A 15,589-nucleotide genomic window follows, 5' to 3' on the forward strand; every position below is an offset into this window, starting at 1 on the left:
CAATCCGGAGCAACGGCTGCGGCGGGCCGGTCAGGTTTAAATCCGACCAATCAGGAGGTGGGTTACGGAGGCCGGACGGCGGCCAATCAGGGGGCGGCTTGATGCGGGGGTGCGCGACTGGGATTTCAAATGCGCTTCAGCACCAACGGTCGCGACCAACGGCCCCGGTAACAGAAGCAACGGCGGCGCCATCACCACAGCCACAGCCAGGCCCCGGTAACGGCGCCATCACCACAGCCAGGCCCCGGTAACGGCGCCATCACCACAGCCAGGCCCCGGTAACGGCGCCATCACCACAGCCAGGCCCCGGTAACGGCGGCATCACCACAGCCAGGCCCCGGTAACGGCGCCATCACCACAGCCAGGCCCCGGTAACAGCGCCATCGCCACAGCCAGGCCCCGGTAACGGCGCCATCACCACAACCAGGCCCCGTTAACGGCGCCATCACCACAGCCAGGCGCCGGTAACAGCTCCATCACCACCATCACCACAGCCAGGCCCCGGTAACGGCGCCATCACCACAGCCCGGCCCCGGTAACAGCGGCCTCGCCACAGCCACGCCCCGGGAACGGCGCCATCACCGCCGGCACACCCTCGCCAGGCCCCGGTAACAGCGGCCATCATCACCGCCATCACCCCGCCAGGCCCCGGTAATAACAACAGCAGCAGCGGCGGCGGCGCCATCATCACCACCTTCCGGCGGGGGCTCCGTGACGGGAAAGCGCCTCCACCCGCGCACACACACACACCGGCGGCGGCGGCGGCTCCACACCGCACCAGCCCGGCCCGGCGCCGTTACATAAGGCCCGCGGTGAAGGTGAGTCCATTTTGCTTCCTCAGCAGCCGCCCGTGAACACAATGAAGGCCGGGCCGCCGCCACCGTCCCGACCTCAGCCCCCGGCCCACCCACAGTCCACACCCCCGCACCCCCAGGTTTCATGGGGGGGGGGGGGGGGGGGTGGTGGGCAGGGGGGGGGGGGGGGGGGGGGTTGGGGGTGTGAGGAGGATGGGGGAATTAAATCATGGAATAGTCTTAGTCTTCACCCTACCATAGTTACCCAACCCGATTCAACTAAATTTAAGGTAGCTCTTTCCTCCCACAGCCCCCTAGTTTCTGCCTGAAGTCCTCCCTCCCCCACCTCCAGTTTAAATACCATTTGGAATATTTTGGAGGACCAGGAAACCAAAAAGGGGGAGGGAGAGGTGGATGGGGATCTGTAGGTCTGGGGGAGGAGGGGGGTGAGAAGAGGGGTTGTGGAGATGGTGGGAGAGAGTATGATGAGGAAGTTGTTGGGGGGGGGGGGGGGGGGGGGGGGGGGGGGGTGGGGATGCACTCACTCGCGCATTCTCCCACCGTGAGGGATGGGGCAGGGGGAGTGGCAGCTCCTAGAGGTCGGGACGGTGTTGTTCCGTCAGCTGACGTTGTGGCTGCTTCTCCTTTAACACCTCGGGTGCCGGTGTGTGTGTATGGGGGGGGAACCGGCCCGTTTGGCCTCTTGACTGTCTGCAGCATCAAGTCAGGACAGGGTGGGAAGCGAGGAGATCTGTGGCAAGGCTCCAGTGTTCTGTTTGTGATGTATTAGGTGAATTGCTCCGGGTTTTATTGTATCGGCCGACTTTCAGTATCACAAATAGAACATAGAAAATGGGTGCAGGAGTAGGCCATTCGGCCCTTCGAGCCTGCACCGCCATTCAATATGATCGTGGCTGATCATCCAACTCGGTATCCTGTACCTGCCTTCTCTCCATACCCCCTGATCCATTTAGCCACAAGGGCCACATCTAACTCCCTCTTAAATATAGCCAATGAATTGGCCTCAACTACCTTCATTGGCTATATTTAAGAGGGAGTTAGATGTGGCTAAAGGGATCAAGGGGTATGGAGAGAAGGCAGGAACAGGATACAGAGTTGGATGATCAGCCATGATCATATTGAATGGCGGTGCAGGGCCGAATGGCCTACTCCTGCACCTATTTTCTATGTGCTTCATGAGCGAGGGCTGCGTACCGTATTGTAGGCCGCGGCCTGGCTGTGTTATTATTTGAAAACACCTCGATGAAATCCCATCCGCGTCTGTGTCGCTGTGAGCCTGCCGCGAGTCACGCGGTTTCTGCACTTGTAAACGCAATGATCTATTTGCATTCAGCCGTTAGCAAAATAAAATGTAATCGAGTATTTCTGGCCACACGTCCCACGAAAGAGAGCAATGATTTGCCTCGTCGACTGACCATTAGGCGACGTGAAAATGATGCGACGATAGCAATGGATTTTAAATAACTCCCAGTATAATTCTGACTTGAGTAAATTCCAAAGACTTGCATTTGGTTTCCATTTTAGTTTAGTTTGGATAATGATGCTGTAGAGTGTCACAGATGTTTAATTGTCCTATGTATTGACAACAGAACAGTGAAATTCTTACAGCGGCTTAACAGGCTTGTAAATGCAATATACACAGATTATATAACATCAGGGGGAAAAAATCAAGAACAATACTAGTGCAAAAACCTAAGCCAACCAGGTGCAACCAAAGACAGTCCATAGTTGATAAGGTTAGTGTGTGGTGTTCAATAGTCTGATAGTTGTTGGGGGGCGAGGGGCTGCTCTTGAACCTGGTGGTCATGGTTTCCATGCACCTGCAGGGGGGTTGCACGAAAGGTCAATGGGTCAGAGGGCTCGACGCACAGAGCCGCTACATCCAACTGGAAGACATCCGTCATTTCCGGTATATGTTATTAATGCTAGAAACGCGTACTTTCCTACCTGTTAAAAATCGCCAAAATGGTGACTTTTTGCGCTGAAAAAATTTGTGTGAGTCTGGGTAAGTGAGAGACGTGTACCCAACTTTAGAATTCCAAACCTGAAGCAAAATGAAAGTATAGAGATGTGAGAACTGAAGGGACTACAGCAGCTAAAGTGCTTGGTAAACATTGAAAATATTGGGAATTATTGCGTTTGCTCACTGCATTTCATCAAGTAAGGCATTATTTGTGTTTTTTATTGATTCCATTGGTATCTAAAAATTCTCAGAAGTGATAAATCTGGCTGTAAATTTTTCTTCAGGTGCGTTTTCATTTTGTATGTAAAAACCCACGAGAACCATGGGCGATTTAAAAAAAATTACAGCCAGATTTATCACTTCTGAAACTTTTTAGATGCCAAAGGAATCAAGAAAAAACGCAAATAATGCCTTACTGTTGATGAAATGCAGTGAGCAAATGGCCAATGTTCGCCAAGCACTCTGGCTGTTGTTGTCCCCTTCAGCTCTCGCTTCTATCTACCGTCATTTCTCCTCACTTTTGGAATTGTGAAGTATGCTAAATGTCTCACACACTTATCCCAATTTCCATAATTATTTACAGCGCAAAAATTGACAATTTCAGCGGTTTTTAACGGGCCCGCTACGCTGGAAACAATGGTAAGTGCCTACCTGCAGTTCATCGCGTGTAATCCATTTGGAGTAGCATAGCAACAGTACGGGTCATGGTTCGTGACCCGACTGCCGTGAAACCTCCCTGTACCATCTTCCTAATGGTAGGAGCAAAATGAGAGCTTGCCTCGTGTTGACCCCTTCGATGAGGAGGAGGTTATTAATACCAAATAGAGTAAATTGGTATGCGTTTGTGTACTGGCCTGTGGCACTAACATAAATGGTGATGAAGTGTTTTGAGAGGTTACTTATGATGCATATCAACTCCCATTTGGGGCACACTACAATTTGCCTACTGCCACAATAGATCAATGGGGGGTGCAATCGGGCACTCCACCTTTTACTGGACTACTTGGGCAATAAGAATATGTATGTCAGGCTGTTCATTGACTACAGCTCGACGTTCAACACCATCATCACCTCCAAACTTATCAGACTTGGAGAACTGGTCTCTGCTCATCCCTATGTAACTGGACCCATGACATCCTCATCAGCAGACCACAGACAATGGGAACTGGCAACATTTCCACCCCTAACCATCAGCACAGGAGCACCTTGGGGCTGTGTGCTCAGGTCCCCTGGTCTACTCAAACTATACCCATGACTAGCTGAATAAGAGTTCCAATGCCATCTTTAAATACGTCAACTATGCCACCATTGTTGGACATGTAATTTGTAATGACAAGTCAGCGTACAGGTCTGATTGTACCCATTCTATGTTGGAAAGATAATTTAGGAATAAGGTTGATAAAACATTCCAATTCTGAGCAAGAGCAGGAAGATGCACAAACATTGTTGTCCTGATACCAGGAGTGACAATCTTGCCCTCCTTCGTCTTGCTGACGTTGAGCTGATTGTCGACTTGAGGGAAGGAGCGGCAGATATCCTGAGACATTTGCACATAATGTTGAGCAGCTACTAAATTTTCACCTGAATTAATTGGGGAAAGTGAGTTTGGATATTTTCTGAGTATGATGACTGGAACACAATGCTCTTGCCAAGCAGTGAGTGGGCAGGAATATGGCAGATGCAATATAAATATAAGTTATGCACCGGTCCCACAAACAAAACATTTTAAAAAAATATGTTTAATTGTCGTATGCAACGGCAGCAGAACAATGTAATTTTTCTTTGCTGCCACTTTATGGGCCTATTGATGCAGAAACTCACAAATACCATAATCATGAATACAGTGAATTAATAATTAGTAATATTAGATAACCTGACCATGGATAGTGTGAATCCAAAATCCATGGTTTTAACCAAAACAAAGTCCCTAGTAGATCATAGTTGCCAAGTTAGGGTTGTGGTTGGTGTATTGCAGAGTTCAAGAGCTTAATAGTTGTTGAGCAGGAGATCAGTTTTCAGGCTCCTGTACCACCTTTCCATCAGTAGTAGCGAGATGAGAGCATGGCCAGGGTGATGTTGGTCTTTGATTACGAGTGGTCCTTTTTGAGGCAGTGCCTTCTGCAGTTCCATTTCGTTGCTGGGCAATGTATTACTTTCAGCAACCTTCATTCCTGGTTGTTGAGTTACTGAACTAGGTTGTGATGCAACCAGTCAGCATGTTCTATATCTGTAGATATTCACTACATCCGGTTTCCTCCAGGTGCTCTGGTTTCCTCCCACTTCCCAAAGACTTGCAGGTTTGTAGGTTAAATGGCTGCTGTAAACCTCCCCCTGTGCAGTGAGTGGATGAGAAAGTGGGATAACATAGAACTAGTGTGAACGGGTGATTGATGCTCGACATAGGCCAGGGGACCTGTTTCCATCTCAAAAATAAACTCTAGACAAATGCAATATCCTTGTGATGAGCTTTTTGTGATTGCCTCAATATGCTGGGCCCAGGACGTGAATTTGTTCTGCACTTCCCCAAAAGTAGGTGAATCAGATTGGAGATGTGCATTTAGATAATCCTGATGTTCCAAGGGACCTAGGTTTAGTTTAGTCCAAATTTCCAAAAGCTACCATCCGGGTGAAGCATGAAATACAGAAGGCGCATCTTGTAAGAAGTTCTGAGACGAGGAATAGTGATATTTTATTGCAATTAAATAAGGCTTTAGTGAGAATAATGTGCACTATATGCAATTTTGATCATCTTTCAGTAAAACAGATACACCCGCTTATGGGGAAGTGCAGAACTTAACTGTCAAGTCAAGTTTATTTGTCACATACACATACGAGATGTGCAGTGAAATGAAAGTGGCAATGCTCGCGGACTTTTGTGCAAAAGACAAACAACAAAACAACCAAACAAATTATAAACACAATCATAACACACATATTCTTTTACATAATAAATAATAGAAGGAAAAAACGTTCTGTAGAGTTAGTCCCTGGTGAGATGGGCGTTTACAGTCCGAATTGCCTCTGGGAAGAAACTCCTTCTCAACCTCTCCGTTCTCACTGCATGGCAACGGAGGCGTTTGCCTGACCGTAGCGGCTGGAACAGTCCGTTACAGGGGTGGAAGAGGTCTCTCATGATTTTGATTGCTCTGGAGTTGCACCTCCTGTTGTATAGTTCCTGCAGGGGGGTGAGTGAAGTTCCCATAGTGCGTTCGGCCGAACGCACTACTCTCTGCAGAGCCTTCTTGTCCTTGCAGAGCAATTCCCAAACCAGATGGTAATGTTCCCGGACAAGATGCTTTCCACCGCCGCTGCATAGAAGCACTGGAGGATCCTTGTAGACACTCTGAATTTCCTCAATTGCCTGAGGTGGTAAAGGCGCTGCCTTGCCTTACTCACCAGTGCTGAGGCGTGTGATGACCATGTCATATCCTCAGAGGTGTGGACTCCCAGATATTTAAAACAGTTCACCCTATCCACAGGATCCCCATTTATACTCAATGGAGTGTACGTCCTCGGATGATGTGCCCTCCTAAAGTCCATGATCGGCTCCTTCGTTTTTTTGATGTTCAACTGGATTTGGGGATGGTGAATTTGCTGCTTGAATAGAGATTAAATAGTCCAAGCCTAGAAAAAAGAAAGGTCACAGTGAAGCCGAGTTGCAAGGAAAATCTTATTCTGAGCCCTGGAACTAGAGGAAAGTCCTCCTTGCAACTGGGGTGTGTACAAATAGGACTAACTTGAGTAGATTTCTTGGTCAGCCAAAGCTGGGCCAAAGGGTCTATGCTATATGTCAATATGACTTTTACTTTATTTTTGCTTAGATGAGGAATTATATGAAAAAAATGTTAGTTTGTTTGCTCTTAGGAACTAGGCGGAAACAAAGCAATGTTAATCCAGTTACCAAAGTAAGTTGGCAAAATTCATTGTGGTTAATGAGCTGTCTCTGGACAGTTTTTGTAATGCAACACCTGTGGTTCCTGGCTTGCTACCAAACTACACATTTAGTAAAACTAATAAGGAATGTATGTCTTTGGAGTGTGGGAGGAAATCGAAGATCTCGGAGAAAATTCACGCAGGTCACGGGGAGAACGTACAAACTCCGTACAGACAGCACCTGTAATCAAGATTGAACCCTGATCTCTGGCGCTGCATTCGCTGTAATGCAGCAACTCTACCGCTGTGCCACCGTGTTTCAAAGATTTTCACTCTTTTATGAATAAAAGCTATGAATTTAGCTTTTGCTGCTACTTCCATTAATGAGAAGGATTTCTAAAACCTAAGAAAGCAGTGCAACCTTTGGTCTTGGTAGGCTGATCTGAGATTCCCTCTGGATAGTTAAATCAATATGGATTGAATGACTTGCATTGAAATAATCTACATTGAATGACTTGCATGTGTTTTTACTGTTCGTTTTGCTGCAATTTACGCTCGTCTTTAATGTGAATGAAAAAACTTTGTTTAAAGGGGTTCAGTTTCATATGCTTGTACTTTCAAATTAAGAGTATTGAGGTTATCCTTGGCGTTTTTGTTTAGATGTATCTTGTACAATATCCATTTGTGTGCATATTCAATTCTTACCTCTACCATTCTTTTGTGTGACTTGATCATGGGCAGTCTCACTGCCCCTTCTGAGTAAATCAAGATTAAGCAGTGTTCCATGTCAGCACTATATACCAGACTTAAGCAGTATAGGTATATAGTGCTGACATGGAACGGGAAACCTGCATTGGAATTTATTTTTTGTGCATCCTTGCAGCTGATTTGTGCAGGGATCAGGTTGTAATATTGTCAAGTACTTCACATATATATGGCTATTTCTTTTCTGGCTAGTAATTTTTGTTTGTTTCTCTAGGCTTCAGTGAGCACAATACACAATAGTCATGGGTGATGAATCAGAATGGATAAAATTGCCAATTGATCAAAAGTGTGAACATAAGGTATGTAAAAGATTTTTGAATATATTTGAGCAGATTTTGATGTTGAATATTAGTAATTAAAGTTCCTATTGGATTTGAGATATATAATCCATGTAAAATATCACTGAAGATGTAGAACCTTGGATTTTGCTCGACATTCTTTGGAAGCAGCAGCGTCTATAATTTGTGCATCTTTACCCATTTTTAGAGATGTCTTTTTGAAGCTGTCTTTGCAGTAGTCCAATTCAGGGGAATCAAATTGTGTATTTTGACTGAGCCATGAAAGAATAACAATTATGTTTTGGAGTCACGATTACATGATTTTCTGCTTCCTGCCTCATTCGTGCAGACTTAAGAAACCTTTGAGATTCTGAAATCCATCTTGTTTTTGGTACACCCTGAACTCCTATGGTTAATTGAGGAAAGAGCAACTCTTTGAGGTGAAGTGGGCAGTTTTGCCATGGATGATAGAACTTTGGTCCCACTCATATTTGGGTAATTAGAGTATTGTGATACTCTACTGTCCTATGTAGGTTGAGAGGTGAAACATTTGAGGTTTACTCCTATCTTTGACCTGGTCTTTTAACCATAGTGTTTTTGTTCCTGAAAATCACTCTTTCAAGCTCTGGCATGAGATTGATGTACACAATTTGAGGGGCATAGATAGATAGAGTAAATAACTAGAGTCTGTTTTCCTCTGGGTGAGAGAGTATAAACTATGCAGAGCTGCCAAGTTTTGTCAGAGCATTTCAGTTTTCTAGTACCTGAAAATCAGTATTTTGCTGAGAAAATCAGTATGTTGAAAAAAATTTGCAGTCGTACCCATGTACAAGAATGCATAACTTTGCTACCAATTGACATGTCTTCTACGCACTTTTCTTGACAGTGCATTCATTGCCATCCCTTTGTATACTGCTGTTTGAACGGCTGCTTCCTGCTTTTAGCATCAGATAATGATGTAGAAGCCATTTTGGAAGCCTCTCTCTCTTATTCCCTCACTATCTCTCTCCTTTTCCCTCTCTACCTCCCTCCCCAAACAGTCTGTGACCCATAGCGCTGTGGCCTTAGCGCTATGTGTAAAGCCCATAGCGCTCCAGCCGGTAGGGCTATATTTAGAACCCATAGAGCTGTAATGGACAACTCTTTGTTTAAATTCCCACGCGCTAAACTGCGCTTTTAAACGGGACAAGCAAATCAAAGCTTACAAAAATAATCATCTAAATCTTGAAATTTAAAATACTAATAGATTTAATCTGCTATAATTTTTAGAGTTACAGTTTTTATATCCTGCATTTTTTAAGCAGCAAGATGAAATGGGAAGTTGGGCCGATTTATACAAAAAATCCGTATTTAAAATTGTACATCCGTATTCTTATCGCATTTCCGTACAAAATACGGAAAATCCGTACTACTTGGCAGCTCTGACTATGGAGCATCGTTTTAAGGCGAGAGGGTAAAAATTCTAACCTATTTCCTCATGGAATTGATGTATTGTATTGTATTGTATTGTATATGATGTGATGTGATTGTGAAGCATGTGATGCGCATACTGAAAGATCTGCCAGAGGAAGTAGCAGTTATGTCACTTAAAATTTGAGGGTCAATAGTTCAATCATTTGCTCTAGAAAGCTAAGCAAGCTGAAACCTAAAAGGTAGGAATACTAAAGATAAATGTTAATTAAACATGATTAAAGTATTGGCATGTTAACATGTCTTCTCAAGCAGCCTAGATCCTGAAATAGGGTGCTGTAAAACGCCAAATGTGAAAATAAAATCATATTGCAACTTAAAGCTGACTTGTGAATACTATCAGAGCTAACAGAGGACGTCTGTAGAAATTGCAATCTACATCTACATGTGCAGCACATGGTGCAAAGTTAAGCTGCTGCCTCACACTTCCAAGGATCTGGGTTTGATTTATGCTTCGGGTGCAGAGTTTCTCCCGGCTATTCCAGTTCTGTCTTGCATCCCAAAAACATATGGATAAATTGTCCTTTGGCGTAGGTTAATGACATAAGGAATCAAAGCTGAGAATATGTTACAAGGTGTGTGTGGAATTAAAGAGGTATAATAGGACTAATATTGTATACCCTGACCCTGTGTAGACTTGATGCACAGAATGGCCTCCTGTATAATTAGAGATTTGAGTTTAACAGCAAGGAGGTCCTACTGTTGTACTGGGCCCCGGTGAGACCACACCTGGAGTATTGTGTGCCGTTTTGGTATCCTAATTTGAGGAAGGACATTCTTGCTATTGAGGGAGAGCAGCGTAGGTTCACCGGGTTAATTCCCGGGATGGCAGGACTGACATATGAGGAAAGAATGGGTCGACTGGGCTTGTATTCACTGGGATTTAAAAGGATGAGAGGGGATCTTGTAGAAGTATTTAAAATTCTTAAGGGATAGGACAGGCAAAATACAGGAAAAATGTTCCCGATGTTGGGGGAGTCCAGAATCGGGGGTCACAGTTTAAGAATAAGCGGTAGGGCATTTAGGACTGAGATGAGGAAAACCCTTTTCACCCAGAGTTGTGAATCTGTGGAATTTTCTGCCACAGAAGGCAGTGGAGGCCAATTCACTGGATGTTTTCAAGAGAGTTAGATTTAGCTCTTGGGGTTAAAGGAATCAAGGGACATGGTGGGGAAAGCAGGAATGGGGTACTGATTTTGGTTGATCAGCCATGATCATATTAAATGGCGGTGCTGGCTCGAAGGGCCGAATGGCCGACTCCTGCACCTATTGTCTATTGGGAGGGAGCAGTGTGGTAGGAACGTGACCACAGTAATTAGACGCCATTTGTCTCAAGTGTGTCCGTCTTGATATCGGTGGCCATGCCATTGACAAGCAATTGCTTCTCTTGACACCTCTACAATGACACCTTAATGCAAAGTACAGCATGAAGTATTTTTAGCTGTAACAAAAATCAAGTCCTGGTGTCGGGACAACAGCCTCCTCTTGAACATCAAAAAAAACCAAGGAGTTGATCGTGGACTTTAGGAGGGCACATCATCCGAGGACGTACACACCATTGAGGATAAATGTGTGAGCTGTTTTAAATACCTGGGAGTCCACATCTCTGAGGATATGACATGGACATCACACGCTGCAGCACTCGTGAGTAAGGCAAGACAGCACCTTTACCACCTCAGGCAAATGAGGAAATTCAGAGTGTCTCGGAGGATCCTCCAGTGCTTCTACTCAGCGGCTCTGGAAAGCATCTTGTCTGGAAATATCACAATTTGGTTTGGGAACTGCTCTGCCCAGGACAGAAGGCTCTGCAGAGAGTAGTGCATTCGGCCGAACGCACTATGGGAACTTCACTCGCCCCTCTGCTGGAACTATACATCAAGAGATGTAACTCAAGAGCCAATAAAATCATGGGAGACCCCTTCCACCCCTGCTACGGACTGTTCCAGCTGCTACAGTCAGGCAAACGCCTCCGTTGCCATGCTGTGAGAACGGAGAGGTTGAGAAGGAGTTTCTTCCCAGAGGCCATTAGGACTGTAAACTCCTACCTCACCAGGGACTAACTTTACTGTACCATTCTACTGTTTTTTCAAAAATTGCTGTTTTTTTTTCCTTTTTCCTTCCTCCCACAATATGTAATATGTAAAATAATATGTGATTCTGTTCCATTCTGTTTGTCGTTTGTTTGTTTGTTTTTTGCACAAAGTCCGCGAGCATTGCCACTTTTCATTTCGCTGCACATCTCGTATGTGTATGTGACGAATAAACTTGACTTGACTTGAAATAGTCTAATTTTGTGTGTGGGGGAGGGACTTACTGTTAATCGTAAGTATGAAATTCTCTAACCTCTGACCCCCCCATTAGCAGTTGTTTATCAGATGGAGTTTTCTATAACATGGCTTTTGAAGAACATAACTATTGCACGAGAGCAGTTGTGCTGGCAAATGAAACTGTCAATTGTTGTATTAGAACGATGAATTGAGTGATCATTCAAAGTTCTATTTATACAGTTGGAGATTGCAAATATAATGTTGATAAATGTAGTGAAAACATTGTGGGTGACCAGCAATGAATGGGAAAAGTTGAGATGACAAACTTTGAAAAGAACCAGGACTTGATAATGAATTCTTTTGTTCAGGCAGCACAAGGTAACTACAAAAGTTTTATGTTTACAATAGTCGTCAGGTCTTACAGAAGTATGTGTTTATTTGCATCACCAGGATACATAAGTAAGTATAGACATTGGCAGATACCTATAGCAACAAACCTGATCTCTGCTGAAGGGAATGAATTAAAGTATAGATTAAAGCAGTTGTAATAGAGTACAGAGAAATTAGACAATAAGTGCAGGCATAGGCAATTCGGCCGTTCAAGCCAGCCATTCAATGTGATCATGGCTGATCAACCCCAATCAGTACCCCGTTCCTGGCTTCTCCCCATATCCCCTGACTCCGCTATCTTTAAGAGCCCTAGCGAGCTCTCTCTTGGAAGTATCCAGAAAACCAGCCTCCTCAGCCCTTTGAGGCAGAGAATTCCACAGACTCACAACTCTGTGTTAAAAAGATGTGTGCACAAATTAGTACGGTACATTTTGTGTATAATATGTAGTCTGCTTTCTCAGCAGAAATGTATACATGATATAGTGATTGATTGCCTGTGATTTTCAGGCAGTCAGTATCAAGGAGTCTCGGTCAATGGGTTTGTGGCAGTGCTTCATTGGTTGTACAAAGAAAAATGATTGTGGTTGTCGCTTAATTTTCCTAACCCCGGGAATTTGCACAGGTTCTCCAGGAAATGCTCAGTTCCCAACCATCTTCTGTTGATTCACCAGTAACAGATTCTATCATAAGTTTGGAAGTGTGAATGTGCTCATTGCACAATGTTCAACCCTATTGTGGCGAGGCCTGAAGACATGTGGCAAGACTTGGTTGACATTCAATTGCCAGAATTTGAAGCCGCCCAAGAGTACTGCCTATTGTTGGCATCCACACATGTTAGCACTGCATGTTGCCCTGCCATCATTTGGGGGGTGGGGGGGGTCATTATTAATTGGGTGCTAAACTGGACCAACTACAAATACTTTAGATTCAAGAGGAGGTCAGAGGCTGGTGATACGACAGCATGTGACTTGCTACTTGTCTCAAAACATTTCTACGATCTAGAGATGTGCCTGGAACTTGATAGAATCAACTACACATGGCCAGAACAGTGAAGTTCTAACCATATGAAAGAAACTTGATGGTACCAGGGCCAGATTAGTATCCCAGTTAGCATCCTAAACATTAATTGTATTTGATTATTTCCAGCCACATTCCCACAATACAGGAGTGAGCAGACTGTTGATGGTAAAGTTATCTTTTATATCCATGCATTTGGCCCTGTCCCACTGCCAGGGGATGGGAAGATTGTTGCCATTGTCTTGATTGCTTTGTTTTCTGACACTTGTGCCTTCCAATGGGTTGTAAGAACACTTTTATGCCGTTGAGTGAGAAGAGACAACAACAGTGATGTCTCATATCGAGACAAATATGTAAAGGACCTGGTACATTCCCAGAGTGTAAGCGAGTAATGAGGTGGTTGTTGTGGGATGGCAAGATGTGCAATGTGTTAATATTGGTGCAGCATCCTAGATGTTGACTGAAAAGCAAATATGTTTCAGGTGTGGAAGGCTAGACTGAACGGCTATGAAGAAGCTGCAAAACTATTTCAGAAGATTTCTGATGAAAAGAGCCCAGAATGGTCAAAACATTTGGGATTAATCAAAAAGTTTGTAACCGATTCAAATGCAGTAGTTCAACTGAAAGGACTGGAAGCAGCACTTGTTTACATACAAAATGCTCATGTGGCCGGAAAGTAAGTTAAAATCTATTGTAACTTTATTTCTATATATGGCTTGAATTCTGTAAAGGCAAGGCTAAGAATGTGTGAGTGGCATTTGGGGGGGGGGGGGGGGGGGAAGGGTGAATTTTGAAGTTTGTTTTAGAATCTTTACATAATGTAGCGAAATTGGAAATTAAGTATTTAATTACCATGACTACAAACTTGCATCAGATGTGATTTTCATTAATGCATAGCAAATGTATTTCACAAAATACTTTATATTCTTATAGACAATGATTTGTGGCTAAAAACAATGCAGTGGAGGAACTCTGAGTCGAGCAGCATCTGTGGAGGGAATGACATTGTGGCTCCACAAAATAGTCAACTCGCTTTTCATATTTTTTCTCCCCATATCCCCTGACTCCGATATCTTTCTTTCCCCACTCCCCCCTAACCCCACCTATCTCATCAGTCCCAGAAGGATCTCAACATGAAATGTCATATGTCCATTCCTTCCATGGATGCTGCCTGCTTGCTGAGGTCTTCCAGCGTTTTGCTTTTTGCTCAAATTTCCAGCACCAGCAGCTTCTTGTCACCGATGATTTGTTTCAAACTAATGTAGAAAATATTCAGTTTAAAAAAAAAAAAAAATAAAAAAAATGTTTCCTATTTAGTTTTGTCCAATGTCAAAGCTATGTAAAAGTTTAAACACAGTTCAACTACAAACAAAATACAAGCATTACGACTATAAATAAAGCTATACTTTGTCTGCACTGTTCACTGTGGGCAAGTGCAGGTCTAGCTTGATTTGAGATCATTTGTTGGGGCATGATTCAGTACATATTGTTACTATTTGGCCTGACATAAATTGAGGAAAATATACTAGGGAATCGTTTTGTCTGTGTTTTAGATTTTATTTGTTCATGTGCACCTGATATGGTACTTCATGTTTCTGTTTTGGCTATGTAATTATTACACTACTTTTTAAATAATTAATTGCTATTTATTTCAGAACTGCTGGAGAAGTGGTATCTGGAGTTGTAAATAAGGTCTTTAATCAACCAAAAGTCAGAGCCAAGGAGTTGGGGATAGAAATATGTCTTATGTACATGGAAATAGAGAAGACTGAGCCTGTGCAAGAGGAGCTGGTTAAAGGACTGGACAACAAAAATCCCAAGATTATTGTCGCCTGCATCGAAACCCTAAGGAAGGCCCTCGGGTAAATATAGCATGTCATATAATCTATAGATTACATCTTGCTAGTTTAGAAAGCTTTATCCCAAAGAAAAGTGAACTGATTTCCTTAAAGTAATTGATTATTCAAGTGCTTGCTTTCTGATGAAGTTTGTACCTTGAACCTTGAAAAAAAAAATCATGTTCTGCCTGATTCAATTTTGGAATGCTGTGTTAAAATATCCTTAGTAAACGCATCACTGCATTTTTAATGCTGATCAAGTTCATTGACAACTAACAAGAATTAACTATTCTTTCTAGTGAATTTGGTTCAAAAATAGTTCAACTCAAGCCAATTGTCAAGGTGTTGCCAAAATTATTTGAATCGCGCGAAAAAGCAGTTCGAGATGAGGCCAAATTATTGGCAGTGGAAGTATATAAATGGATTCGTGATGCCTTGCGTCCACCATTGCAAAATATTAATTCTGTGCAGGTATGGTACATTTATACATGTTTATTAATTGATATTGCTGCATCACTGTGGGCAAGTGCAGGTCTAGCTTGATTTGAGGGGGCGGGGGGGTGTGGGGGGAAACTGCCTTTCAGGGTCCCTACCTGGTCGGAGAGGCAGCTTTTCTCCGGGCTGAAGCTTCGACCCGTCCTCGCGGCCTACCAGCAGGCCTGGAGCGGCCAGACCCTCGACTTCAGCGGCGGCACAGCGCTGGAGCGCTATCGTGGAGCGGGCGATGCCTTGCCTGGGTCGCCGCGCTGGAGCTCCGGTGAGCTGAGACTGCCGGATAAAACATCGCGGAGCTGCGGGACTGTGGAGTGGCCAGCTGCGGGTGGCGGCGCCGAACTTTACACCGGGAGCCTGGGATCTCGCGACGAGATCGCCAGTTGTGGAGCTCCAACCGGCGCGGCCTTGTCGGCTTCGG

General features: G+C 44.2%; 1 protein-coding gene across 2 annotated transcripts in view; it reads left to right on the forward strand.

Annotated features, from left to right (window-relative positions):
- The first annotated feature begins 652 nt into the window (after positions 1–652).
- ckap5 (cytoskeleton associated protein 5) overlaps positions 653–15,589 on the forward strand; it is a 63,441-nt gene continuing 48,504 nt past the window's right edge. Inside the window, exons 1-5 of one of the 2 annotated variants that reach the window (XM_055649127.1) lie at positions 653–818; positions 7,631–7,715; positions 13,321–13,514; positions 14,494–14,700; positions 14,976–15,147. In XM_055649127.1, coding sequence (XP_055505102.1) covers positions 7,659–7,715; positions 13,321–13,514; positions 14,494–14,700; positions 14,976–15,147 — 630 coding nt within the window. In that variant the 5' untranslated portion in view covers positions 653–818; positions 7,631–7,658. The remainder of the gene's footprint in view (positions 819–7,630; positions 7,716–13,320; positions 13,515–14,493; positions 14,701–14,975; positions 15,148–15,589) is intronic. The other variant, XM_055649126.1, reaches the window with a different exon arrangement.

Source organism: Leucoraja erinacea, chromosome 18 (assembly GCF_028641065.1).
Source record: "Leucoraja erinacea ecotype New England chromosome 18, Leri_hhj_1, whole genome shotgun sequence".
In the NCBI taxonomy this organism is placed as follows: domain Eukaryota; kingdom Metazoa; phylum Chordata; class Chondrichthyes; order Rajiformes; family Rajidae; genus Leucoraja; species Leucoraja erinaceus.